Raw genomic sequence first — 25,931 nt, forward strand, 5'->3', positions numbered from 1 at the left:
TCCCGGCATTATTGATGCCTGATTTTTTTTGCTGCGACCGATTCCCCGACCCACCCAGCAGAGGATTCGGCACATCTCTTACAAACAGTAAGGCCGTGGCACACAGAGATGCATCGTTGATCTGAAACGGGTGGCTCGTATTACTCTGGAATTCTCGTTACATTACGTTCAGGAGTTTTTCTCGGTGGTGTTGTTGCTGCTGCTGTTCTTAGTGTTGTTGTTGAGGCGCAAGCATTCCTCCTGAAGAAAATCTTACCTGGCGTTGCCCGACTGATTGGAGGGGGGCAGCAATCCGTGCAAATTGCTTCACTTTCCCCACTTAGAGACGCCCGTCGATTTCACTCGGGGAATTGGACGGGGAGATTCAGGTTTCTTTTCACACTGCACAAAGACTGCCCACGCAAAAGTGCGACGTCATCGGGGTTGTCTGTGAGGGGGCGCGTGTGTGTGTGTGCGTCGTGGTGACGTCACCGCCACTTAGTGGCGAATGGCGGTTGTTGTTGTTGTTGTTGTGTGTGCGTGTGTGCGTGTATCCGTGCTGATGTCGAGTCAGCCGAGTTGCTAGCCCAAAGGAGGGTGCACGCTTCGTGTGAAACTGGAAGTGACAGCCGAAAGCCTGCTTCGGTTTCACACCAAGTGTGGAGCATCACTTCACCGTGACGAGATATGCAGTGTCACATCGTATTATCTCGTTATATGATGGACCGTGCTGAACTATAACGATCCGCCTTTCATAATGAGCGTGCCGCAGGGATGCATTCACTTGTGTGGGGTCGCGGCTCCTACAGCGGCCGCGTTACGCAAGGTGTATCACGTCTGTAACGATCGTAGGCGCTGTCAAACATACAATCGTCGCTCATTATTAACACTACTTTACAAATTGACATTAAACCTATCCCGGTGAACACCCTGATAGTGAACTTTCTTCCACGTCTGCAGGTGGTTCATTATTATTAACCTTCAGATGTTGAGTTGGATTTTGACTTAAAACTTCCGTGACTGCAGGAGTTGGTTTGAATGTACATGAAACCGTGAGGCGGTGCTCGTCTTTCCTATACTTTGCAATCCTATCGTGTTTTTTGTTGTTGCTGTAACTTTTTGACCCACCCCTACTGGTCATCTGTGAAAAAGAGCTTGATAGCTCATCGAATTCCTCCAGAATAAATCAATATTTGGATTTTGATCTCCTGTTTAAAGCCATGAGCCAGCAGTGGAAAATCCACAATCCTCTGGCAGGGGGCGAGTTTATCCATAGGATAAGCACTTCTGACTTCCCCACGATGTTGTACGAATGTTTTATCGACTCCGGAGTGAGATGGAGGGCGAGTCAACCCGCAACCGGGATTTGAACTCGCGGCCATTTCGATTGCAAGCCCCCTCGCTCTGCCACCGCTCCACTTGGCCGAATGCAAAATGCCAATTGCCTTTACATGGATTCAAGTTGAACGTGGAGCCGCGGCAAGTTTGGGTGGCAGAATGCACAGTCACGCGTGGTCCACGCAAATTGCCGCTGACCATCCGGTCGTCAATTGGACGCATGCCACGGAATTTAGTGTGCGTTTTGGATCGCGAATCATAGCGAAATCATTCATTAACTTGAGTCGTGTGTGTGCGTGGGGAGCGGCAGTGTAGCGTTTAGCGCGCTGCGCTGTGTACCTGGTGACCTGAGTTCGATTTCCACTCACGGCCAACACCAGTGACGATTATCTGAACCGGTCCTGGGCCTCCCCTAGGTCGACTCAGCCTCAAATGAGCACCTGGTTCGATGTGTAAACATCGGCTTTCAAAAGTGCTTGCTAACAGCACTTGCCCCAACAGTGTTGAGGCTATATGGGGGATCTTTGTATTTGTTTGTCGCTGATGAGTTCTGCCACTGGTCCCCTTTGGAACATTGAAACATTGCGACGTGTAGTTTGAATGTCTGCACGTGCTAAATCGGTTTGATCGTTACTAAAATTGAACCGCAGTCCATTATTATTTTCCGTGAAACCAAGATCGATAATTGAATCCCAACAATGATTTAGTGGCCCAAATCGATCAGCGATCATGTTTGCCGCGAGAGCTGAGCCGCTGTTAACACCTGACGATGGCGGATGTGATCTTCAGCGAAACGTCGTATAAAGTCGTCAACAATAATTTTGCTTTGCTTTTTAACATCCCAGTTTGCAACAAAAAATAAATTAGCATAATTTGTCCGCGCGACAACTTCATTTTATTGCCTCTATGGGGTGGCTGAAAATTGGCATTATATCTCCACGATCTATCCCAAAATAAATGCATGATTAATTTTATTTCATCGCATGTATGTATGTTGAACAACTTTCGTGCCGTAAGTAGCCAACCGTGCTAATCGGAGGTGCGGGAATTTGCATGGCACTGTGCGTCGTACTTGGACCATTATTAATGTGCGAGACAGCTAAGAGCAGCGTGGTTAATTTGTCAAATTAATCACGGAAGTCACCTTTAACGGGCTAGGACGGGCACGTGTGTTCGATGGTAATCGTCAAGACAAAGGTGGAATTTCAGATTCTGAAAGTGGGGTCCAACCTCTTCATGCGACTGCCAGTCTTGATGTCCCACGAAGCGATTCGTCAGTTTTATCTCTTCGATGTATTGCCACGGTCACACCGCGTGTTCGTGACACGCACGGGTCGAACGCCCCTTGGGAATAACGTGTGGCATAACCGCGAAAACACATCGGCGAGCTATTCAAGCGCAACTGAGAAAAACCAACACTGCAATAGTCATTTCTGCGTGTCAATGTCAGTCCATTGGTTACGTATTAACAAAGAGCAAAAACCCCTGTCTTCAGCTCGCTCAGAGATGAGGAAGAAACAGTGAGGCTCATGGGTAGTGGGTACATAATGCCCACCCCCAAAATCCTCTCTGCATCACTTTCCATGCTCCCAACGAGAATTGCTCATTCTTAAAACGAACTAAGTCACCGGTGGACGGCAGCATGGACGCAGAGAAACATGTTTTTACAAAAGAACAGATCCTTGTTTTTTATCGATGAGGTAGTGAAGAGGGGTTCATTTAACTCCCGATTGGGATATGAACTCACAACCTTCTGATTATTGGTCGAGAGCACCTCTAACAGCACCGTCTGGCCAGACTTAAAAGAACAAACTAATAAAAATAAAAGTACCCAAATACAATACGCACTCATTATACTACTTACACGATCTACTCACAATATACTCACTTTTCACGGTATTTTTGTTAACGTTAGTGTTTCTCAGCTTTTGAGACCTACATTCTGTGCAGCGGAGTTCAAGTGGTATATCCACTTTAGGAGTGGCTTTTCTGTGCATTATCTGAGCTTCCTCTCACACAAAAATAAACACAAAGATCACCCCGTGTAGCCTGAAACAGACTGTTGGGCCAAAGTGCTGTTGGCGAGCACCTATGAAGGCCGGCACGGCACAGGACGGGGTGGGTGGCCAGCACCATGCCCGGCGGCCTTTATCTCCCCAGTGGCAATGTTTACACACCGCACCAGGTACTCATTTGAGGCTGAATCGACCTAGGGGGAAGGCCCAGGACCCGGTTCAGATATTTGTCACTGGTGTTGGCCGTGAGCTGGAATCGAACTCGGGTCGCCGGGTTTGTAGCGCAGCACGCTAACCGCTACACCATCGGTCCCCACAACATGCACACACATCGAGGCCTTTAAGACTAGACCATAACGTTATTTGTATTCCCTTGTGGTGTGATTGATGTACACACATTGCAGAGTCACGTGGCCCACGTGTTGAGATGCTTCGTGTGTCTGTTTTGAGTGTTTAATAAGTTGATGTTCTCGTTTTGTTTTGCAGGTCTAAATATTTTAAGTCTGGCTACGCCGCAGAGCATACAACCATCGAGGTATGATCTGCTCTCATTTGTATCACTCATTGGCATAAGGATGATGACACGGATGATGATAATCATCACATTAAAATAAGCCGAGATTTTAACTTGTAACTTCACAATTGGGAGTGTTTCTTCTACACAAATTAACTTGCCGAAAATCCCAACCATAACATTTTTTTTAATTCCCGAATTTGAGGTCAACTTTTCCCATCATCCTGTGGGGGTTTGTAAAAGGAGTATCACTTTCTAAGAAGTCAATAGTGCTTAATGGTTTGGCAGAACTGGCCTCTTTCATGGGAATGTAGAGTTCACACCACTGGCACATGTTTGCCGATGGAGATGAGCTCACGTCTCATTTGAGCAGCTCGATACGTTGAATCGTGACTACTAAATATAAAAATTGGGCATTCAAAAAATCGGCAATGCATACACAGCGCGACCTATTTATGGATACCCCGCCAAAGTCACGTGGGAAGAATTATTAATGTGAGAAGACTGCATCCTATCTCAGAGTCTCGACCCGTCTCTCGCCAATCTCAGTACAACTCGTTACATCTGTTGGCACCCTGCTTCCTCTGTAAGATACGGAGCCATCATTTTCGCAATATACACATTCCTGCGGAGGGAGCTGGTAGGAACGTTGGATTGCTCGGTCAATGGCCAGGGTCAACGGCGGCGTGGTGTATTCCGCAAATATGCCCGACTGTGAGGGCGGGCACAAGCCGGCGTGAGTAGGTTAAACGTTGAGTTTTATAAGGGCACCACGGGGTGACCAGCCCCTCCCCACCCAGCCCCACCCCTCCCACCACCCACCCAGCCCCACCCTCCCCACCCAGCCCCTCCCCACCCTCCCCACCCAGCCCCACCCACCCCTCCCATTTTTGTATGCACGACGGACGGACGGACACAATAATCCCCTGTGAGCTGGTGTAACCAGGAGGTTCCTACCAGTATGAATCCAAGTGTAAAGACAGTACGGAGCGATAGTGGGACAGTATGGTTCCCCGGGAACCATGGTTACAATGGACATGCTAATGATGTTTGATGAGACAAACGTTGACAGGGTCACGTGAGGGGGAGCACGGGATCCAATGGTGGGGGAAGTGTAATTAGGGGGCCGTCCATAAATGACGTCACGCACCTAGGGGGAGGGGGTCAGATATTTGTGACTGTGACGAGGGGGGGGGGGCTGAGAAATGTGACGTCACATCAAAATGCGCAACTTTAAATAAATATCGACAACACGTTCTACTTAATTAAACATACTTTTTAATAAATGTTTTCTCCTACAACATCAGAGTGCAGCGCCACATTAAATACGCACTACGATGACAATAGTTTAAAGCGATTTGAAGCGTGTTTTATTTATTTTGGGGGGGGGAGGAGCAGAGCTTTGTGACGTCATATTTGAGGGAGGGTTGAATTTTTGTGACGATGGGGGGGGGGTAAAAAATCGTCCAAAATCCGGGTGACGTCATTTATGGACGGGTCCCTAGGCCGGTGATTGACAGAGGCAGGTGTGGCGAGGAGAATTCGAGAATGTGGGCGTGGCCAGGACCGGGCGAGGCTTAAGGGGCGTGGCCAGGACCGGGCGAGGCTTAAGGGGCGTGGCCAGGACCGGGCGAGGCTTAAGGGGCGTGGCCAGGACCGGGCGAGGCTTAAGGGGCGTGGCCAGGACCGGGCGAGGCTTCAGAGCCGGCACGAGCTGGTGGCTGTTGGTGTGGGGAATCGTCGCCGTCGTTGCCTTGGAAACGGGTCGTCTCCATCGTCTTCGAGATGTCTCGAGACCAGAAGCTGTGATGTCCCAGAATAGAGTCGTCTAACTAACCAAGTGTACGTAGTCACTCGTGGTTACTCGTCGAGTTGCCGGTGGACTTTATTCACAATAAATATACGGAAAGACGAGACGGTGTCTCTCTGAGAGCTACATTACACAAGTGTTGAAAAGTAAGAGGCGGTCAAATGGATCACCAAATGTTGTGAATCGCCGACTTGCGCCCCCCCACCATGTGCGGCGCCAGGACAGCTGGCCTCTGTGGGGTCCCCTCGGCTAGACGGCAGAAGGGCATTTGAATCGTTGAGATGAGGTGTTGTGGTGTAGTCGCGCTTTGAGTCGCCCTAAGCAGGTAAGCAAGTGCCACTCTACGTGCAAATTGTTATTCTTCGTTATTCTCCTCTCTTGCAGTTTGAAAACTTGGTGGAAGAAGATGAGGTAGGGCTTGATTTCAGATCCCGCTACGTTGTATGTTGAACTTCATGGGGAGTGGTAATTGTCGTGGTTAGCGCGCTGCGCTACGAACACGGCGACTCGAGCTCGATTCCTGCTGACGTTTAAGAGCCTGTGACGTCATTTTCAAGAGTTAGTTCATTGTGTGTCGGCGTCACGGTCGCAATAAAAAAACAAATTACACGAAAGTTTTACTCTGTTGGAAAATTATATAGAGCAATCGTTTCCCCCAACTGCAAAAAAAACTTGGCAGGGAAAAAAGTCATGACAAATCTGCTAGACTTTCCTGAGTGAAAAAGCATCAATAATAATAATAGAATATACAAATACAAAATATAGAAGAGTCATTCTCTGATGCGTCTCCGATTCCCTCTTGACGTTGCAATTAAGTTCTTTAAATTGTTTAAACTTTTCTTTCCGTGCTGTTTGTCAGGATGCTTTGTCGTGTTTGATTCAATGTTTTTGTTTTTATTAAACGTCTTTAAACTGTTGTTGTGCATTTTGCAACGAATGTGTTTTAAATTATTGAAAGAGTGTTTCAAATTTGTCATTTTTGCAGGTTTACAGCAGTGTCAACTCCAACCCAAGGTATGATGTCATTCAAAATTCTTAAGAAAGCCACAATGTTTTCTTTTCTATTTCATTACGCGAATGGTATTCAACAGGGACCACTCAAACAACATGTAAATACGAGTGCAGCATTACCGATAATGCAGTGAAATCATCTCGCACAACCAAACTGCATCTTCAACGTTGGAATTTGCAATAAAATTACAATTAGAATATCATTAGCATGTATCGTTTTGTAACCCAAGGGGGCTCATAATTGCTGTGCTGGAACACTGAGTCAGCACCTCCGAGATTATCAGATAGAAGCCAAGCAAAAACCTGTGATTAAGTTGTAAACATTCATTACAGGTGGTTGCAAGGGTAACACAACCGCAATTCAACTACCAATCAGCCGATCACGAGTTCAATTCCCAGTCTGGTGTGAACGCGGCCCGTCATCCCTCTGTGATCGATAAATTGAGTGCCCACTTTGCGCGTTGTCACACGTGCGCTCATCCCACGGTGCCGTTGGGCCCTGTTCATAGAAACGTGGAATGTTCACCACTGGCCAGCAGCGGTGATGAGTGCCGCCCCACGCTCATCTTGAGCTGCGGGAGGTCTTTCTGAGTGAGTGAGTGAGGGGTCACGGTGGTGAGCGAGGGGACACATTGGTGAGCGAGGGGTCACGGTGGTGAGGGAGGGGTCACGGTGGTGAGGGAGGGGTCACGGTGGTGAACGAGGGGTCACGGTGGTGAGCGAGGGGTCACGGTGGTGAGCGAGGGGTCACGCTGGTGAGCGAGGGGTCACGCTGGTGAGCGAGAGGTCACGGTTGGTGAGCGAGGGGTCACGGTTGGTGAGCGAGGGGTCACGGTTGGTGAGCGAGGGGTCACGGTTGGTGAGCGAGGGGTCATGCTGGTGAGTGATTTAGGAGGTCCCGGTTGGTGAGCAACAGGGGCCGCGTCACGTTTGGAGTCGTGACGGTGAGCGTGCGGCTCTTGCCTTCCAGGATGCTCACCGAGGAGGAGGTGAGGACCCTGCGGGAAGGGAAATACGAACACCTGGTTGAGGACCAGAGGAACCTCGACCAGAGATTGGCGCAGCAGGTCTGATCTCGGGCCGGGCGGCCCGTTACACGGCCCGCTAACTCGGCTTCCTCGTACACTTTTTATTTCCTGAAATGTTTTGCGCCGCGTTTCCACGACCCGCCGAGATGCGGCGCTAGGACTGCTCTTGGAACAGCTCACCACGACTCGGTTCTTACCCCCCCCCCCCCCTCCAATAATGCTCGTGAAAAATAAGTTAAAATCTCTGGGCTTTTCCTGGTCGGATGGGGATGTGATAATTGTTTTTTTTTTACCCTTTTATCTGGTAACAAAACTGACAGCTTTTTTTTTTACAAGGAGTCATGTTTGCATAGACCACAATACCTGCAGTCATAATGCAAATAAAAAACATAACTCTGATAATGTATGCACTATCCTTGAAGTTGATTGGTCCACACCCGAGACAGCTTCCCTTAGAGCCTAGTCTCACATGGTGTTGGACCAGATGACGCCAAAAGGCGCACCATCAGAGTATGAGAGCTCGGGGTAAGCATTTACACAAAAAATAAAAAAGGTATCAGTTTTGTTGCCAGATAAAAGGGTAAAAAAATAATTATCATATTTTTTCTTCTGGCAAATGAGGTTCCAATGGTGAGGATGGGGATGGTTTAGTTTTATTTCTATGTGTTTGGCTGATTTGTTTACCTTTCTTGTACTTGGCACTCGTGTCGTGTTTTTGTACTGTTTGTTGTTGTAACGTTCTTACCCTGTGCTCCTACTGGACATCTGTGAAAAGAGCTTTGCAGTTCATCGGATTCTTCCAGTAACAATAAATATTCTGGTTCAGCTACGTGAGCTCGCGTCTTTCCTGTTCCATTCCCGCCGTCTGCGTTTCCCCTCCCTTTCCCTCTGTAGCCGGAGGGAATCGAGAGTTTTTATTAAGTTCTTTCTTTTTACACTTTTTTCTTTAACTCACTCTGTCTGTTGTTGTCGTTGTTGTCGTATCCTCAAATCTTGTAACTCAATTTTAACCCACTTCCCAATGTGGCATCGACTGCAAACTTGGTATACTTATGTCATACTGATGACAGCACTATATTCTATAAAAAAATAAAAAAGTATTTTTAAACATTCATTTTTACATGTTATGTTTCGGCTTGGGTCTAATTGTCCATGCTCAACTGACGTTGGCTGTAAATCAGCACGGTCCCTCACGCTTTGGCAAGCTTTGCGGCCACTTCCTGGAGTCGTGGAGTTTTGCCATTACGAGTAGGGTACATTTCATTAAAGCGTGTTTTTTTAAAAAGTATTTTTAAATATTACTTATTTCCTCGGGCTTTTTACCGTTTCTGGCATATAATGCAGGATGTGTTAAGATATAAAAAAAATGTCAAAATAGACATCCATTACAGGGCATCAAGTCTGCATTATCCATACATGCTTGTGGTAAAACATGCGAACTAACGTGCTTTGGTAGTGTATGCATTGTCCTTGAAACCGATTGGCCTACAGCAGTGGTTTGTCTCACCACTGCTGTAGGGACCAAAGAAAATGCCAATAGGCGAAGATGCAAATGGCAAAGCATTCATAGCAGTTATATCTAAGGTAGACATTTTTAGATAAATTCTTTCCAATAGCTTGGGTGGGGTGGGGGCATCTTGAGTGATTGTGTGTAGAAAATTTGTATAGCTTTATTAACACCGGGCACAAGTTTGGGGTGGTTTCTTAATTTTTCACGTGCGTGCGTATTTGTGTGTGTTATTGGTTTTCAGTGTTCTTGTAGCAAGTGGGCGAAGTTTGTGGGATTTATCATTCTTATTGTTTGACATCTCGATGAAAATCCCGGTTCCGATTACGAAGCTAATGTAGACGATCGATCCGTTAGATTCCATCTCCCGGCGTGGAATTTAAAAAGGTGGCGTAAGTTTCTTCAGTCACTCCCCACCCCTCCGCCTATGTCCGCCCCAACCGGATGAATGGGGTACAGCAGAGGTGGTGTGTGGTGGGGTAAAGTGTGGGTGCCCCCACCTCTTCCAAGACGTCTGGCCCGCGTGGAAGAGTAGACCAAATACTGTGCCCTCTCAAGGGGCACTGTTGTGCTTCTTCTCGAGTGGAGGGTCATCTGCCAACAGTGGTGGTAGCATGTAATTGCAGGGCTGCACCTTTATATATTTTTTTAACCTATTATCACAATAATGACATTCGCTTCAACACTTTGAATCAAATACATTCCATTTCATTCGCAATACTTTTTTTCCTTCATTTAATTTCGCCTGGCTTATTTATTTTACGCAACTTAATTTTTTGGGGTTTTTGTTTCGTTTTGTTGAATATATTTTCGTGTGTGTGTTGTGTTCGGTCTGCGCGTCCTTGCGCCCGTGTATCTTGCTGCGCTCCATTGGACACAGTTACGGGAGCAGGAGGAGAGGTTGAAAAAGGAGGAGGAGGCTTTACACAGGGCACAGAGGCTGGCTGCCCTACATGCCAAGCAAAAGCATGCGCGCCAGGTACATCACCTGCTCCATCATACTTCCTGCAGTGTCACAGCACAGGCGGATGGGGCGGCTGGGGTGGGTGGGGGGTGGGGGGTGGTGGGTGGGTGGGGCGGATGCCCCCAGCACCCCCCTCCCAAGGAACTGGGGGAGTGTGATGGCACTACCCAAATGTGCATTTTTTATTTTTGTGATGGCACTACCCAAATGTGCATTTTTCATTTTTGCAAACGAATTTGAGCAGTGGTGGCCTGTCGCTAATTGCGTGTGGGTTTTTCTCCGGGTCCTCTGGTTTTTCCCTCCCCATTTAGAAACGTGCGTTTAGAGTATTTGGCTGCGATAGATTTCCACGTAGTAAACAACTTCGTTGAGCTATCATTTGTGGTCAGGTCGCTTCTGAAAAAGAGCTAATAGCTCAATGGGTCTTACCTGGTAAAATCAAACTTAGTTTAGTTTAGTTATTATTCTATGGTGAGCAGATGCCCTCGCCAAAGCAGCAACAGTGGCTGTGCTGTATTGAGACTTGCCTGCCATAGTAATGTGGAAATTCCACCACAGTCTCGGCGCTGTGAACGGGAGATGAGCACCTAAATGCTCGCTTGAGCAAGAAATCGCTGATTTAAACAAATAAAAATCTCTTGCCGTGTCTTTGTCTTTCAATGTCGTGTCTCTGGACGCCTTGCAGGAGAGAAGCTCTGAGCTGGATAAGTCGTGGGTGGGAGACAGTGCTGACGAGTGGCAAGTGTAAGTGGTGCGATGCCGTTTATTTGCATTCCCCCCTCTGCACACAGGTCGGTGAGTAGGCGAAGTATGAATAATCAAGCAGTTTACTCTGTCCACGATGCAATCCATTTCCCCTTTTCGGAGTCATGATAAAATGCATTTTTTTTATCATTGTTATTCAGGATTCTCAGATATTAAGGATATTGCCCCTCTGATACATGTATAAAATGCAGTCGTACGAACCTATTAGAATGGTTTTACCATATTAGATGTAATTATGACTTTACAGCCCTTTGTTAATTCTCTGCTGGATGGATGAAGGCACCCACCACAAACCGTGTTGGTCCCAGGGAGGCGGGGGCGGTGTTCTACCACACTTCAACGCGCTTTTAATTGCGGCGACCAGAACCGCTTTGAATATCACTCGCCACTGATGTTAACCTTGGCTGGGAATTGAACTCGGGTCACCGGGTTAATAACGCTTTACACTTACCATGCTCTGCCACCCCTGTGTAAGCGTCTATGAATAGGAAGTAGTTGATTCCAAATGCACACCATGGCGTGAGTGCAGTTTCATCAGAAATGATTGTATTTGTGTCCTTTTGTTTATTTATCCTTGGTGCGCTGATGTGGTGTGGTGTGGCGTGCCATTCACAATGCGAATCCACTGACAGTGTGTGAATGAATGGGCTCAATAACATAAAGTCCCGACCATTCTGTGCTCCCTAACATCAGAACAGGGCCTCCTCCAGGTTAGCTGTGTCTGAAATGGGAACTAATTAAGGAACCTCTCCTTGGCTGATTCAGTCTGAAAATAATCATCATCTTCATCGTCGTCGTCGTCACCACCATCCATGATGATCCAACCACTGTTAGATTAAGACCTCCCCCAAGCCGGCCTCCATCTCACACGGTCGCGCGACGCAACGATCCATCGAGCTCCTGCGCGCGAGCCGATTTCATCGCTCCATCTCCACGATGGGCGTCACCCCCGGGGTGCGTTGTTTCCCCCTCCACAAGCAAACCCCAGGGTCAGGCTCCTCCTAAAACCAGCGTCCGCCTCCTCCTGGTGTCCGCAGGGCCGATGAGGAAGAGGACTTTGATCATTATCTGCAGGGGGTCAAGGCAAGATCGGATGCTTTTAGGAACAAATACCGTGAGTACCTCTGCTACAGATTATAGCTCCCCACTCATTCAGCTCGCCCAGTGTTCTCCAGCCGTGCCGATCTCTCCGTATGCCCACAGGTGCGGGGATTTCACCCTGGGCTGGTTTTGACTCGTACGGCCGTCTGCCCAGGATCACAATGGCCTCAGTGTTACGGCCTGCGCCGCTGAGAGATGCTGCTGGCTTTGAATCTGGGTTTCAGCCATCGCCCGCAATCAATCCGACTTGCGTGGCCAGTTGATTTTCAAAAAAAGAGAGGAAATCCAAAGCGCCAATCCTCAAATGACGTGCGTACGAGTGAGAGACGCAGATGGTCCGCCGGCAACCTACGTGCTGCACTGCCACATGCACAGGCAATTTTTTTTATCTTACCTGACCTGGTAAGATAAAAAAATTGTTTCGTTTTATTTGTATATTTTTCTAAGTGATTTGTTTACCTTTACTATACTCAAAGGCGGAGCCAGGATTTTGAGGTAGGGGGGGCAACCCCTCCAGCAATAAAAGTGATAAGAGTTGTTAATAAGTAAGGATTTGTCCCTTGATTTTTATTCGACGCGTGTGCGGCGATGGCCGAGGGTCGAATTCGAACCGCGTTGTGTGATCGGCATCGCGCTCGCTGAAGGTGTTTGCCTTCAGGGAAGTCGTGTCCTGTATACACAACTGCGCACAATTCTGTGAGTCACTTATAACTGCTTTGCCGTTACTTATTGCCAATTATGGACTATTGTCCTATCATCTCATAGAGTCCCTGGCACATAATAATAGGCTACACAGTGGCAGTAAGGGTCGCAAAATGCCGATTTATTACTAATAAACCCCAATGATCTGATCTAAATGAGGGATTTTGATCGGATCATTGGGGGGGCACGTGCCACACCACCCCCCCCACTGGCTCCGCCAGTGCCTATACTTTGTACTCCGATTGTGTTTTGTATTGTTGTTGAAACATTCTGAGCCGCCCTTACGAGACATCTGTGAAAAAGAGATTTATAGCTCATAAGTTTCCTCCAGTACAAATCGATATTCTGATTATAGACCATGAACCATCGTCCCCTGCTGATAGACTAATGCCCATTTTGCAGCTGCCACCGGAGAATCCCTTTGGCTCGAGCACGGCAAGGCGTTGGAATGTCTGAGATAGCATGTGATACTCTTAAGTTTTTTCGGTAAAGTCACGTAGGTAAAAAATATAATTAAAATAATAAAAGTAATAATAGAAATAAAGTAAAATAATAAATCACGACGTTTCGGAGGCAACACAAGTCTCCATCATCAGGTGGGACCGTCACAGCTAGATTTATTGTATCAAGTGAGGCAAAAAAATTTCAAGGGGGGGAGGAGCTTATCTGAGTGTGGTAGCCAATGAATGGAACGTATTGGGGGGGGTGGGCGGGGCTAAAAGAAAACAACAAGTCACATGCTAAAGGTGCACATGCTAGAAGGGAACGACAATGCACATGTTGCTTTACCCAGTGTTGGTGGCAATCCACCAACATCCAGAGTATGAATCCTTGCAGTCACGAAAGCTTCAAATCTAGAGATAGCATGCGATGCAAGGCGCTCCGAGTTGCGCTCAGACATTCGACCTTTTCCCGTTCCGAGACGTCTGCAAGTTGCAGGGTGGGGTCACGCTCAGCGCCGAACCTCGGAACGCACGAGTGGTTCCTCGTAAATTTGATTTGGAGAGAGCATAGCAACGTTGTTTTTAAAGACGTTGTACTCACCGCGGAGAACTGTAGCGACACGACCGCACTCTCCGATAGCTGGCGCCAAATTGTGCACACACACCCCCCCGCATGGACCTTGTGGGACCCTCGGTACCGATAAAGTTATTTTATTTTTCTTTTTTCTTCCGGTTTACTTTTTATTATGTACACGAACGTCATCAGAATGGGAAAGGGTTAATTGCGAGTGGCCTGTAAATGCACATCCCGATGCTTATCATGCAGAGCGTGAATTGGTAAGGTCTGACAAACCGTGCGAGCACCCATGAATCTTATCCATAATTACGCTCCATCTGTGTGTCATGTGCATGAATGCGTGCACGTGCGAGTACGCGCGCGTGTGAAATCATGCGTGCGTCAATCTTTTCATGAATCTGCGTGTGAATGCGCCTGAATACGCGCGTGCTTGAACGCGCACAGGGATCGTTGCGGACGCGGCGATCACCCCCAACACGGAGAGCAGCCGCACGCGGTCGTCCGCCGACGACAGCGCCTCGCTCGACCTGGAGTGGGAGGACGAGGAGGGTGAGTGTTGGCGGCGACGCGGTTGCCTCTGAACTGAGCCTCGACTTTCGATTTAAAGCTTTCGTGACTGCAGGGATTCATCTTCTTGGTTCTTTCGGTAAAGTCACGTAGAAGGGAAGTAATAAAATAATAAAAATAAAACATAATAAAACAATTCTCACGACGTTTCGGCCACAACGCAAGCAGCCATCCTCAGGCGAAGAATGAAACACCCCAAGCTTGGAGCGTATATTTAAGCTGGGTTAGAGGGGGGGGAGGTGGGAAGAAGAGCGCCTAAACAAAATAATTTGCATATCAAGAGGAATTCAGCATATGGAAAATGCGTAGGAGGTGGGCGGGGGGGGTTCCAAATCAATACTATGCCCGTGCATTATGCAGGATTAGCAGCATCAAAGGGGGGGGGGGAAGGGGGGGAGCATTAACAAAGGAAAGGAATGTTAATAGTATGTAGCTGTAGTTACTAAACAACCACGTAAAAAACTACAGTATAAACTGCATGACAAACTAAAGTATAAACTACATAGCATCATCAGTAAACTTACTATACTCTACAATAAGCTGAGTTACTAACAGTAAGTAATACATGAAAAAATTCTACGTTGTAAAAAATTATATAATATGCTTCCATCTAAACTTTATTCTCTTACATCACACGCGTCTATACCGTACTATATACTTCCATAGGCAAAACCAACATTAAATTACATACTGTATTGCTATAAACCACCCTATACCTTATACATTTTTAATATAACACTATGTATTATTCTACCCACCCTAATGTGTATCAAAATGGTTTATTACGTCCTTCCAGTGATTGCTAAGCCAGAATCCATCTTCTCGGTTAAAATTGTCTCTGTGTTTGTAAATGTGGATAGCCTCATGTACGAATCTCTCATGATAGCCAGATGGCTTGCAGAGAACCTCTGTCTTGGAGAAGTCAATGTCATGTGAGCCCACTGAGTTGTAACAGTGATCTGCCACGGCTGAGGTGTTTGTCCTACAGTGTTTCAGGTCAGCTTTATGTTCACGGATGCGGTCCGAGACATGTCGTTTGGTTTCCCCAATGTAACTGCTACCACAGAGGCAACTTAGTTTGTAGACACCAGGGTACTGTATGTCTGGAACCACATCTTTTACAGACGGTACCAGATCACGGATTTTATGTACTGTGTTGAATCGGACCTGGATCTTGTGTTTAATCAGGATTTTGGAGATCTTTTTTGTGACCCCAGCAATGTAGGGTAAGGTGATGGTCTTGAAAGGCTCCTCAACAGGATCCTTCTTGGTGGTTGGAGTGATGGCTTTGCGGATTGTGTAGTCGGAGTAACCATTAGCCTTAAGAGCTTGGCGTACGTGTTTGAGTTCACTGGAAATGTGTTCATGGTCGGAGATGCATTGGGCTCTATGATATAGAGTCTTGATGAGGGAATTCTTCTGGGATGGATGGTGGTGGGAATCCGGTTTTAGATAAGCATCCGTGTGGGTGGCTTTCCTGTAGACAGAGTGGCTCATTGAACCATCAGGTCTCCTTTTGATTAGGACATCCAAAAAGGGTAGCTTGCCATCATTTTCGACTTCCATGGTGAATCTGATGGCTGGGTGTATGGAATTGATATGGTCGAGAAATTGGTCTAGAGCAGGCCGGCCATGTGGCCAGATGACAAAAGTGTCGTCTACGTACCTCTTCCATAAGGTCGGGCGTAGAGTGGCAGTCTGGATGGCGTCCGTCTCAAATTTCTCCATGAAGATGTTGGCTACAACCGGAGATAAGGGGGAGCCCATTGGGGTGCCCTCAATTTGCTTGTAGAAGGTTCCATTCCAGGTGAAGTATGTATTGGTTAAGCAGTGTCTCACCAGGGGGGGTACCCCAGCATTCAGTCCTTGAAAGAGGTTCATCAAGGACTGAATGCTGGGGTACCCCCCCTGGTGAGACACTGCTTAACCAATACATACTTCACCTGGAATGGAACCTTCTACAAGCAAATTGAGGGCACCCCAATGGGCTCCCCCTTATCTCCGGTTGTAGCCAACATCTTCATGGAGAAATTTGAGACGGACGCCATCCAGACTGCCACTCTACGCCCGACCTTATGGAAGAGGTACGTAGACGACACTTTTGTCATCTGGCCACATGGCCGGCCTGCTCTAGACCAATTTCTCGACCATATCAATTCCATACACCCAGCCATCAGATTCACCATGGAAGTCGAAAATGATGGCAAGCTACCCTTTTTGGATGTCCTAATCAAAAGGAGACCTGATGGTTCAATGAGCCACTCTGTCTACAGGAAAGCCACCCACACGGATGCTTATCTAAAACCGGATTCCCACCACCATCCATCCCAGAAGAATTCCCTCATCAAGACTCTATATCATAGAGCCCAATGCATCTCCGACCATGAACACATTTCCAGTGAACTCAAACACGTACGCCAAGCTCTTAAGGCTAATGGTTACTCCGACTACACAATCCGCAAAGCCATCACTCCAACCACCAAGAAGGATCCTGTTGAGGAGCCTTTCAAGACCATCACCTTACCCTACATTGCTGGGGTCACAAAAAAGATCTCCAAAATCCTGATTAAACACAAGATCCAGGTCCGATTCAACACAGTACATAAAATCCGTGATCTGGTACCGTCTGTAAAAGATGTGGTTCCAGACATACAGTACCCTGGTGTCTACAAACTAAGTTGCCTCTGTGGTAGCAGTTACATTGGGGAAACCAAACGACATGTCTCGGACCGCATCCGTGAACATAAAGCTGACCTGAAACACTGTAGGACAAACACCTCAGCCGTGGCAGATCACTGTTACAACTCAGTGGGCTCACATGACATTGACTTCTCCAAGACAGAGGTTCTCTGCAAGCCATCTGGCTATCATGAGAGATTCGTACATGAGGCTATCCACATTTACAAACACAGAGACAATTTTAACCGAGAAGATGGATTCTGGCTTAGCAATCACTGGAAGGACGTAATAAACCATTTTGATACACATTAGGGTGGGTAGAATAATACATAGTGTTATATTAAAAATGTATAAGGTATAGGGTGGTTTATAGCAATACAGTATGTAATTTAATGTTGGTTTTGCCTATGGAAGTATATAGTACGGTATAGACGCGTGTGATGTAAGAGAATAAAGTTTAGATGGAAGCATATTATATAATTTTTTACAACGTAGAATTTTTTCATGTATTACTTACTGTTAGTAACTCAGCTTATTGTAGAGTATAGTAAGTTTACTGATGATGCTATGTAGTTTATACTTTAGTTTGTCATGCAGTTTATACTGTAGTTTTTTACGTGGTTGTTTAGTAACTACAGCTACATACTATTAACATTCCTTTCCTTTGTTAATGCTCCCCCCCTTCCCCCCCCCCCTTTGATGCTGCTAATCCTGCATAATGCACGGGCATAGTATTGATTTGGAACCCCCCCCGCCCACCTCCTACGCATTTTCCATATGCTGAATTCCTCTTGATATGCAAATTATTTTGTTTAGGCGCTCTTCTTCCCACCTCCCCCCCCTCTAACCCAGCTTAAATATACGCTCCAAGCTTGGGGTGTTTCATTCTTCGCCTGAGGATGGCTGCTTGCGTTGTGGCCGAAACGTCGTGAGAATTGTTTTATTATGTTTTATTTTTATTATTTTATTACTTCCCTTCTACGTGACTTTACCGAAAGAACCAAGAAGATGAGCCTCGACTCTTAACCGGTGGTCAAGAATCGGAAGAGAGCTCGGATGATGAGCCAATAAGCTTGATGAATCCACTGACATTTAAAATCGACTCGCTTGTTTGACGCTCCGTTTCTCACCCTGTGGCTCTCGCCCGCCTGCTCGCCCGCAGGCATAAACCGCATGCTGGAGGCTCACGAGCGCTCGCGCACGGAGGAGGACCTCCTCCAAGCGTCCATGATGCAACCCGAGTCTCCCCGCCCGCCAGGGAGGGCGAGGAGCGACCGCGAGCAACAGCAGCAAGAGCAGCAGCAGCAGCAACGGCGGCGACAGCAGCAGCAGCAGCAGCAGCAGCAGGGCGACAGCGGCGGCAACGGCTCCACCCCGGCCGCCACCTCCACCACCGAGTCGTCCCCGGGGCTCGAGTGGGAGAACGACTTTGTGGGCGCCCAGGTGGACGATAACGGCAACGACGACGGAGGCAGCAGCATGCCGGCCGCCGCGGGCTCGACGGACGGATCCACGTCGGGGGACGACAGGCACGCGGCCGATAGGTAGCCGCCGTTTCGCAACGCACGCAACGGCGGCGGCGGCGGTTTGTAAATGTCATTGCCACCGCCGCATATCGTATGTGTTGCCTTGCAGCCGGTTTGGCCCAGACACATTCCGTCCTCCTCCGTCCCCTCCATCTCCTCTAACGTTTATATTGGCGAAGTGGCAGCTGTCCCCGGCTAAGGATTCGAGGAGGGGTGGGGTACGGTGTTCACAATTGAATTCCACGTGAATTTGATACACGGTCCCTTGGCACACGGTGGCGTAAGTCACAAGATATATTCATTTGTCGCAAAGCAGATGTTTCATCTGCTTCTTCGAAATTGGCTTAACATCTCACCAATGACTTACCCAGGATTTGCTGGGTAGAGCATTATCGTTAAAGAGTCAAGTCATGACGTCCGACAAATTAGTTGAATGATGGCGCTGGTTAAGGGCTGCGGGAAGGAGGAGTGACGCTCTGTGCATCACCATCGGTCTCTCAAGAGGCAAAATATTATTTTGTCCATTGGACCAAGAAAAAAACATAACGGGGGAAATCAAAGCAGGGAAATTGTTGCTTTCAATAAATATTTAGTTGCTGAACAGTTTTTACATTTTCTCTGTTTTGCAGGTTTATGCAATGATGAGCTTATAAAAATAGATTTTTTTTTTCGTGTGGTTTATATTTAAACCATTTGTATGTGGTGTGGTCTAACACAAGGAGGAAGGGGCAGGGGGGGGAGTGTTTTCTCATGTATAATGCACTGGCTTTAGATGCTCAACACACTGGGGAGAGATGTTTTATTAAAGCTACTGTATTTCCGCAATGTTTGTATTAATCTGCCTCGAAGTGTTATTGGAACGGAAGCCCAAGTCTTTTTGTAATGCACAGATGTGATCCTGAAGCATTTTGCGTGTGTGTAAAATACTTTGCTGCATTCCTCATCGGATGTTCAAGAACGCGTGCAGCATTTCTGCAATTGTCTGAAGAAACGCAGCACATTTACAAAACCGTGGTGTCTTGATTTGTAAAGAACTCTTCCTTTACGTGGACATCTGTTTTAGTGACTCTTTCTACCCCGTTATCAACGCGCTTAACCGTTTCACACACACACAGACAAAGATCTCCTGTGTAGCCTCTACATACTTTTTGGGGCAAGTGCTGTTAGCGATAACCTATGAAAGGGGTGGGTGGCCAGCACCACGGCCGGCCTCCTTTCCAGTGGCGATGTTGACGCACCACACCATGTTGACGCACCACACCAGATACTCATTTGAGGCTGAGTCAACCTAGGGGAGGCCCAGCACCGGTTCAGATAATCGTCACTGGTGTTGGCCTTGAGCGGGAATCGAACTCGGATCGCCGGGTTCTTAGGGCAGCACGCTAACCGCTACACCACCGCTCCATACACACACACACTAAGGTCACCGATGTAGATTTGTTTGTATTGCTGTTAGCGAGCACCCGTTAAGGCCCACAAAGCATGCGAACCACTGCTGCGGTTAAAACCCAGCACGGTCAAACACACTCATCATTCCCCTTTGCTCGTGTTGAGCACACAGTCCCCAGGTGCTCGTGTTATGCCAAGTTGACATAACAGTGGCCCAGATTCAGATGCAAATCGCCGACGGTGTTATGCATCACGGGATATAACCGGCGTAAGTGGCAATCGTAACTTAACATGGTTATCGTGCCGTGTTGACAAATCTTGAAAAAACGCTCCGCTTGGTCAATGCGCAGCCGATGCGAGTGCATCGGGTTTTATTTCGTGAATATCCGAGCAGGAGGACGGGGAGGTGGCTTGACCAGGCATGCTCAGTTGTGGGACACATTGCGAATTGGCGCGCTGTGGGAGTTGCCGTCATCGATTTTGAACCGAGTGAGTTATTTTACCGTTTAAAGGGCCCAACCTGATTTAGGCTTAATTAAGTTGGTTCAGTCTGACCACGCGCCCCCCCCCCGCCCCCTACGTTACGAATAAATATGTCCATTTGTTTTGTGAAACCTGGTTGCGGGTGGCAGTTCGGTGTGAAGAATGTTTACTTCGAGGCAGGTGTTTGTTTTAGAATAATTTGTCGCGATTTCGTGCCACTTCGTGTCTGTTATAGTCAAGCTGTTAAACGTTGCAATGAAGCTCGTTGGTCTCAACAAAAAAACTAAAATCGACGTATCCTAAATTTCCCTTTGGGTCAACAAAGTTCATTGATTTGCCTTAATTAAATCACAGCTGTTGAGTTGTGCGATGAATTTCCCACACGCAACCGCCGTACATAACGTAACTTTTTTTTTTAAAGCAATGGCTTTACAACAGCAGACATTGCCTGTGACATTCAGGAAGAAAAAAAAACCTGCCATACAGCTGCCAATCGGCGAAGTTAATGTTGCGTTTGATGCATCTGGAACCGCAAGACCCACGTGCCATGTTCGTGAATGTTGATGTCTTCCATCCGTGACCGATGTATCGACGTGCAATTTTACACCCTTGAACTTGTTGACGATAAAAAGTCGCTTCAAGTTTTCTTTCTGTTTTGAGCAGCAAGGCCGCCTGGCACCAGTGAAGGAAATTCCACATTCCCATGACAGGGGTCAGTTTAGTCATCGGACGACCGTGGAGGGGGAGAGGCTTGTGGGTCAAGTCATCCCCACCGCAACCGGTGGGATTTGAACTCTTGTGACCTTCCGACAGCACGAGCCGAGAGCACAATTCCCGTTGTAAAGTTAAAAAAAAATTGCCACAGGGTGTACCGCTACTCTGGAATCCCGAAGCTGATTCAAACCTAGGGCCTATGGTTCGTCATCCACGGTGGCCTCATCTGAGTGTCTGACTGCACACACACACAGCAAGCAAGGGGGGGGGGGGGTGTAACATGGGAGAGAGGTAACCGTGCACCTCTTTCAAAGTCGTGTGACCGGTACAAAGGAATCATACTCTTAGGTTTTTTCGGTAAAGTCACGTAGGTAAAAATAAATAATAAAAATAAAATAATAGAAAATTAATTATAAATCACGACGTTTCGGAGGCAACACAAGTCTCCGTCATCAGGTGGGACCGTCACAGCTAGATTTACTGCATCAAGTGAGGCAGAATTCCAAGAGACAAGCCCTTAAATACAAGTTAAGGGGGGAGGAGGGAGGGGGTTATTTGAATGTGGCAGCCAATTAATTTATTTAAAGGCTTGTCTCTTGGAATTCTGCCTCACTTGATACAGTAAATTTGGCTGTGACGGTCCCATCTGATGACGGAGACTTGTGTTGCCTCCGAAACGTCGTGATTTATAATTTTATTTCTATTATTTTATTTTTATTATTTATTTTTACCTACGTGACTTTACCGAAAAAACCTAAGAGTATGAATCCTTGCAGTCACGAAAGCTTCAAATCTAGAATAGGTACAAAGGAAGCAATGTCCATCGCATTAGGTGTGATGATGGATGTTGGCCGTGGCCTTGTAGCAGATTGTGGCCAGAGATTCTTCCCCACCACCAAAGACAAAGGTCCCCCCCCCCTATAGCCTGAACATACCGTTGTAGGGCAAGTGCTCTGAGCGAGTAGCACCTAATGAAGGCCGGCACAGCACAATACCGGGGTCAGTGGCCAACACCTCGCCCGGCCGCCTTTGTCTTCCCAGTACCGATGTTTACACACATCACCAGATACTCATTTGAAGCTGAGTCGACCTAGGGAAGGCCCGGGACCGTTTCAGACAATCGTCACCGCTGGTGTTGTCCGGTGAGCGGGTAAACGAACTCGGGGCGCCTGGTTCGTAGGGCAGCGCGCTAACCGTTGCACCACCGCTCTCCACCGCCAGGGGTCGCTGGTCCATCAGCCCGTGCGGGGCACCGCAGAGGTCGCAAACGGGTTTTGATTCCTTACCCGTACCCGGCCGCACCAGGGTCGCAAACGGGTACCCGTACCCGGCCGTACCCTACCCGTACCCAGCCGGGTACGGGTAGGATATCGGGTACCTGATTGCGACCTCTGGGATGAAGCCATGTTGCAGGCGCGAGTGGGTTGATTCTAGGAACTTGAATTGTGAGAAGAGACAAGACGTTGGGAAATGAGTGACAAACGGTTACTCACCAGTGACTCACGGTCTACCCGTACCCGGCCGCACCAGGGTCGTTGAGCTGTAAAGCGCCTTTTCACATGTCCATTCGGGGTGGGTCGGAGCGTTCCTGACAACAAACAATACAAACAAAGCACGATAGGAGTGAAAAGTGTAGTAAAGGTAAACACATCGCTTAAAAATACAAATAAAACAAAAAATATTGTCTTACGAGGTAAAGCCCACTGAGCGATTCGGGAACGCACGCGGATCGGTGGATTCAACTCGAACCAGAGACATCCAAATTCATTATCAAGGAAAGTGAATGTGCTCGGGTAGGACATCTCTCTCGGAGATGATGATATTGATGATAATGATGATATTGATAATCATGATGATCATGATGGCTTGTTGGAAAGAAACTGGTGGTGACGTAACGGCAACCAGAGTAGAAACTTCGTCTAAACTAAACTACTAAACTATGTTTCTTTTGTATTTTACCAGGTAAGGCCCACTGAGCTATACTGTATAGCTCTTTTTCAGAAGCGACTTGGCCACAAATGATTGGTCAACAAAAGTGTCTCATCATGAAGATGCCCTCAGCTGCAGTGGCGTGGTCAAAGCTCGGAAGAAGATAAAATGTTAAGCGTAAGCGTGCATTTTAAAATCCATCCGAATGGATTATTCGTTGGCAATCGGGGCCGGGGCCATCAGAATTCCGCAGGGCAAAATAACAACATCGTTGAATCTCACCCCGTGAACCCAGTATTTAACTCTGTCAAAATGCTCCTCAACGTGACACAATTGTCTCAAAATCGTCTCTTGTCGATGCTGCCTGTCTCTGGGAAGCGTCGAAGTTGCGGTGCATAGTTGACAATACTTTCAGGATGTGTACTTCGCTCACATTTGATGAGACGTGGAATTCCATGCAGATTCATGGGGAAATCTCGCCAAAAACAAACGGCAACGGCGCACAGCCTTGGCTGAAGCTGCCCAGTTGCTTGAGAGAGACAGCGTTCTTGAGGACACGGAGTCGCAACACGCCGGGAGACTGCGGCTTAGAAGTGGTGTTAGTGCCGACCCCAGTGCATTTGAATCTCAGGTGTTGCCCTCAGCCCACTGTGCGTGTGATCTACGCGGAATTGGGTGGTCGTTCATACGCAGGTGTTGCTGGCCGCAAGCGAACGCGCACGAATCAAGCACAACAACCACGTAAGGTGACGAAGGATGACTGACTACTGACGCAATAGAGGTCATCGTCCTTGGGTACGGACTGCATGATGATGATGATGATACAATATCCAGGCTCATGCCTTCCACGCAGTCTTGTAGCTCAGCATGGCTTACTCACCGATGAGTCCCGATGACGGGTGTGTGTACACAGCCCTTTAATCAATCCACTGCTGGATGAGAGCCCCCCCCCCCTTGCCCACGTTTAAATCCACGTGAGCTATTTCACCATACTTCACCACGCCGGTCAGTGTCGGTTGTTGTGAGTCGGGGTGCATAGGAATTGATGCCTCGTACCTGTACATTGTACAATGATAGATATTGGTGCACTGCCCTCTGCTGGTAAATTAACACCACAGCAGCCTTGAGATATCTATCCTGCGGTGCAGACGACCCGTCATCGTAAGTGTCTCGTCTGTCAAAAGATTGAACAGTTTAGCAAATAAAAAATAAACTGATAAGACATCTGAATGTTTCACGGCTATGGTGGTGTAATTTTCGATTTAAAGCTTTCGTGACTGCAGGGATTCATCTTCTTGGTTCTTTCGGTAAAGTCACGTGACTTTACCGAAAGAACCAAGAAGATGTGGTGGTGTAATTTATCTTGGATTCATGTTATGGTTGTGTACGCAGTTTGTATGATGCGTGTACGCATTCCGGTGTACATCATACACTGTCGTGTGAACGTGTACCCCGATTTGTTGACAATAAGAACACGAATCTCATTTCATTTCGGGATTTATGCAAGCATGTGTCCACTGCAATAAAGGTTTTGAAACATTTTGGTTTGACTTTATTATTATTGTGATCTTGTGTTTTTGTCTCACGGAGTCTCGAGGTTGATTTTAAAGAGGGTGTCCTGCTTCAGTTCGTGGGCCAGTTCCTTTGTGTCGTCATCAGCAGCAGCAGCTATGGACAATCCACTGCTGGATGAAGGACTCCCAACAGCCACCGCGTCTCAATCCTGCAGCGCGATGGTCCATCCAGCAGCACCTGCACAAAGTGCTTTCATAGCTCCATCTCCTCTGTGTGCGTACCCTTGTCTGTACTGAATGTGTACGTACAGCAGTCGCCTTTCTAGTGTGAAACCTCGCTCGCTCAAACCGCGTGCAGATGCAGAGATACTTGGTGATGCCCAAACGGAAATGGGAAAACTCTCCGGGCAGTGCGCAAGTGACTGGGCACCCAGAACGGAGCCGTGGGGTGCAGCACAAAACGACTCCGCACCTCCCGAGTAGCACGGTTGGCTACGTACGGTGCGAAAGAAGTTCAACGTACGTAATGTCCGATTTCAAATGCAAAGGAGGCGGCGTCACGGCAGCGATTCGCCACTCCGCTGCTCTTGACGTATTTAGCTGCCACCACTACCACAGTGTAAAATGTCAGTTGTTGGTCTGCAGTCACGTGAGCCGTACGTCTATAATGTACGTCTCAAACAATCGGAGATCAATGGGAAGGAGCAGAGCCGGCCCAGCCACTAAGCGACCCTTGCAATTGCAAAGGGCCCCGTGGCCAGCAGAAGGCCCCCTAGAGTCACTGCTAGCAAGTGGGTGAAAAAAATCATACATCAAAGGGGCCTCCAACCAAATTTTGCTTAGGGCCCCCAAAGGTCGAGGGCCGGTTCTGTGAAGGAGGCACCATCGTCGCGATAGACTCCGTCACTTCTGGCTTCAACCACCTCGATGTCAAGTCACAGTTGTTGGTCCACATCGGTGCTCTTCATTTCCAAGGTTCGCGGCCCACGACGATACACAAATGTGAAAACACCCCCCCCCCCCCCCGCAAATCATCATCAATGTCGTGACGCTGTCACAAACCCCCAAATGGTTGCAAATGTGTGGCGGCCCCGCGCACACTGACGATGTCTTAGCGGCGAAAGTTCCACCCCCACCATTCTGTAGATTCGTGAAGGACGCTGCGTCTTAACATCAACATGAGCCGTGCGAAGACGAGCAAGCTAACGCAGCCGCTCGCGAGTTGGCGATTGGCAAAAAGAGTCGAGGGGAGGAAAGGGGTTGTTGGGCGAGCGAGCAGAATAATTGGCACAGTCGCAGACCCTCGTTGCCCTAACGCCAGGTGGCGGAACGACCACGTCTCAGCTGGGGTGGCCTCCAAAAGCAGGCCCGGCCAG

The 25,931-nt window shown here is 47.8% G+C and overlaps 1 protein-coding gene across 2 annotated transcripts in view; it reads left to right on the plus strand.

Annotated features, from left to right (window-relative positions):
• Positions 1-20,529, plus strand: part of AP1AR (adaptor related protein complex 1 associated regulatory protein) — a 43,078-nt gene extending 22,549 nt beyond the window's left edge. Inside the window, exons 2-10 of one of the 2 annotated variants that reach the window (XM_078613497.1) lie at positions 3,819-3,867; positions 6,041-6,067; positions 6,642-6,670; positions 7,638-7,734; positions 10,083-10,181; positions 10,852-10,910; positions 11,969-12,045; positions 14,199-14,303; positions 18,163-20,529. In XM_078613497.1, the coding sequence (XP_078469623.1) occupies positions 3,819-3,867; positions 6,041-6,067; positions 6,642-6,670; positions 7,638-7,734; positions 10,083-10,181; positions 10,852-10,910; positions 11,969-12,045; positions 14,199-14,303; positions 18,163-18,548 (928 nt within the window). In that variant the 3' untranslated portion in view covers positions 18,549-20,529. The remainder of the gene's footprint in view (positions 1-3,818; positions 3,868-6,040; positions 6,068-6,641; positions 6,671-7,637; positions 7,735-10,082; positions 10,182-10,851; positions 10,911-11,968; positions 12,046-14,198; positions 14,304-18,162) is intronic. The other variant, XM_078613498.1, reaches the window with a different exon arrangement.
• Positions 20,530-25,931: the final 5,402 nt, after the last annotated feature.

The sequence above is a fragment of the Lampetra planeri genome, chromosome 41 (assembly GCF_965212315.1).
Source record: "Lampetra planeri chromosome 41, kcLamPlan1.2.h2, whole genome shotgun sequence".
NCBI lineage: Eukaryota > Metazoa > Chordata > Hyperoartia > Petromyzontiformes > Petromyzontidae > Lampetra > Lampetra planeri.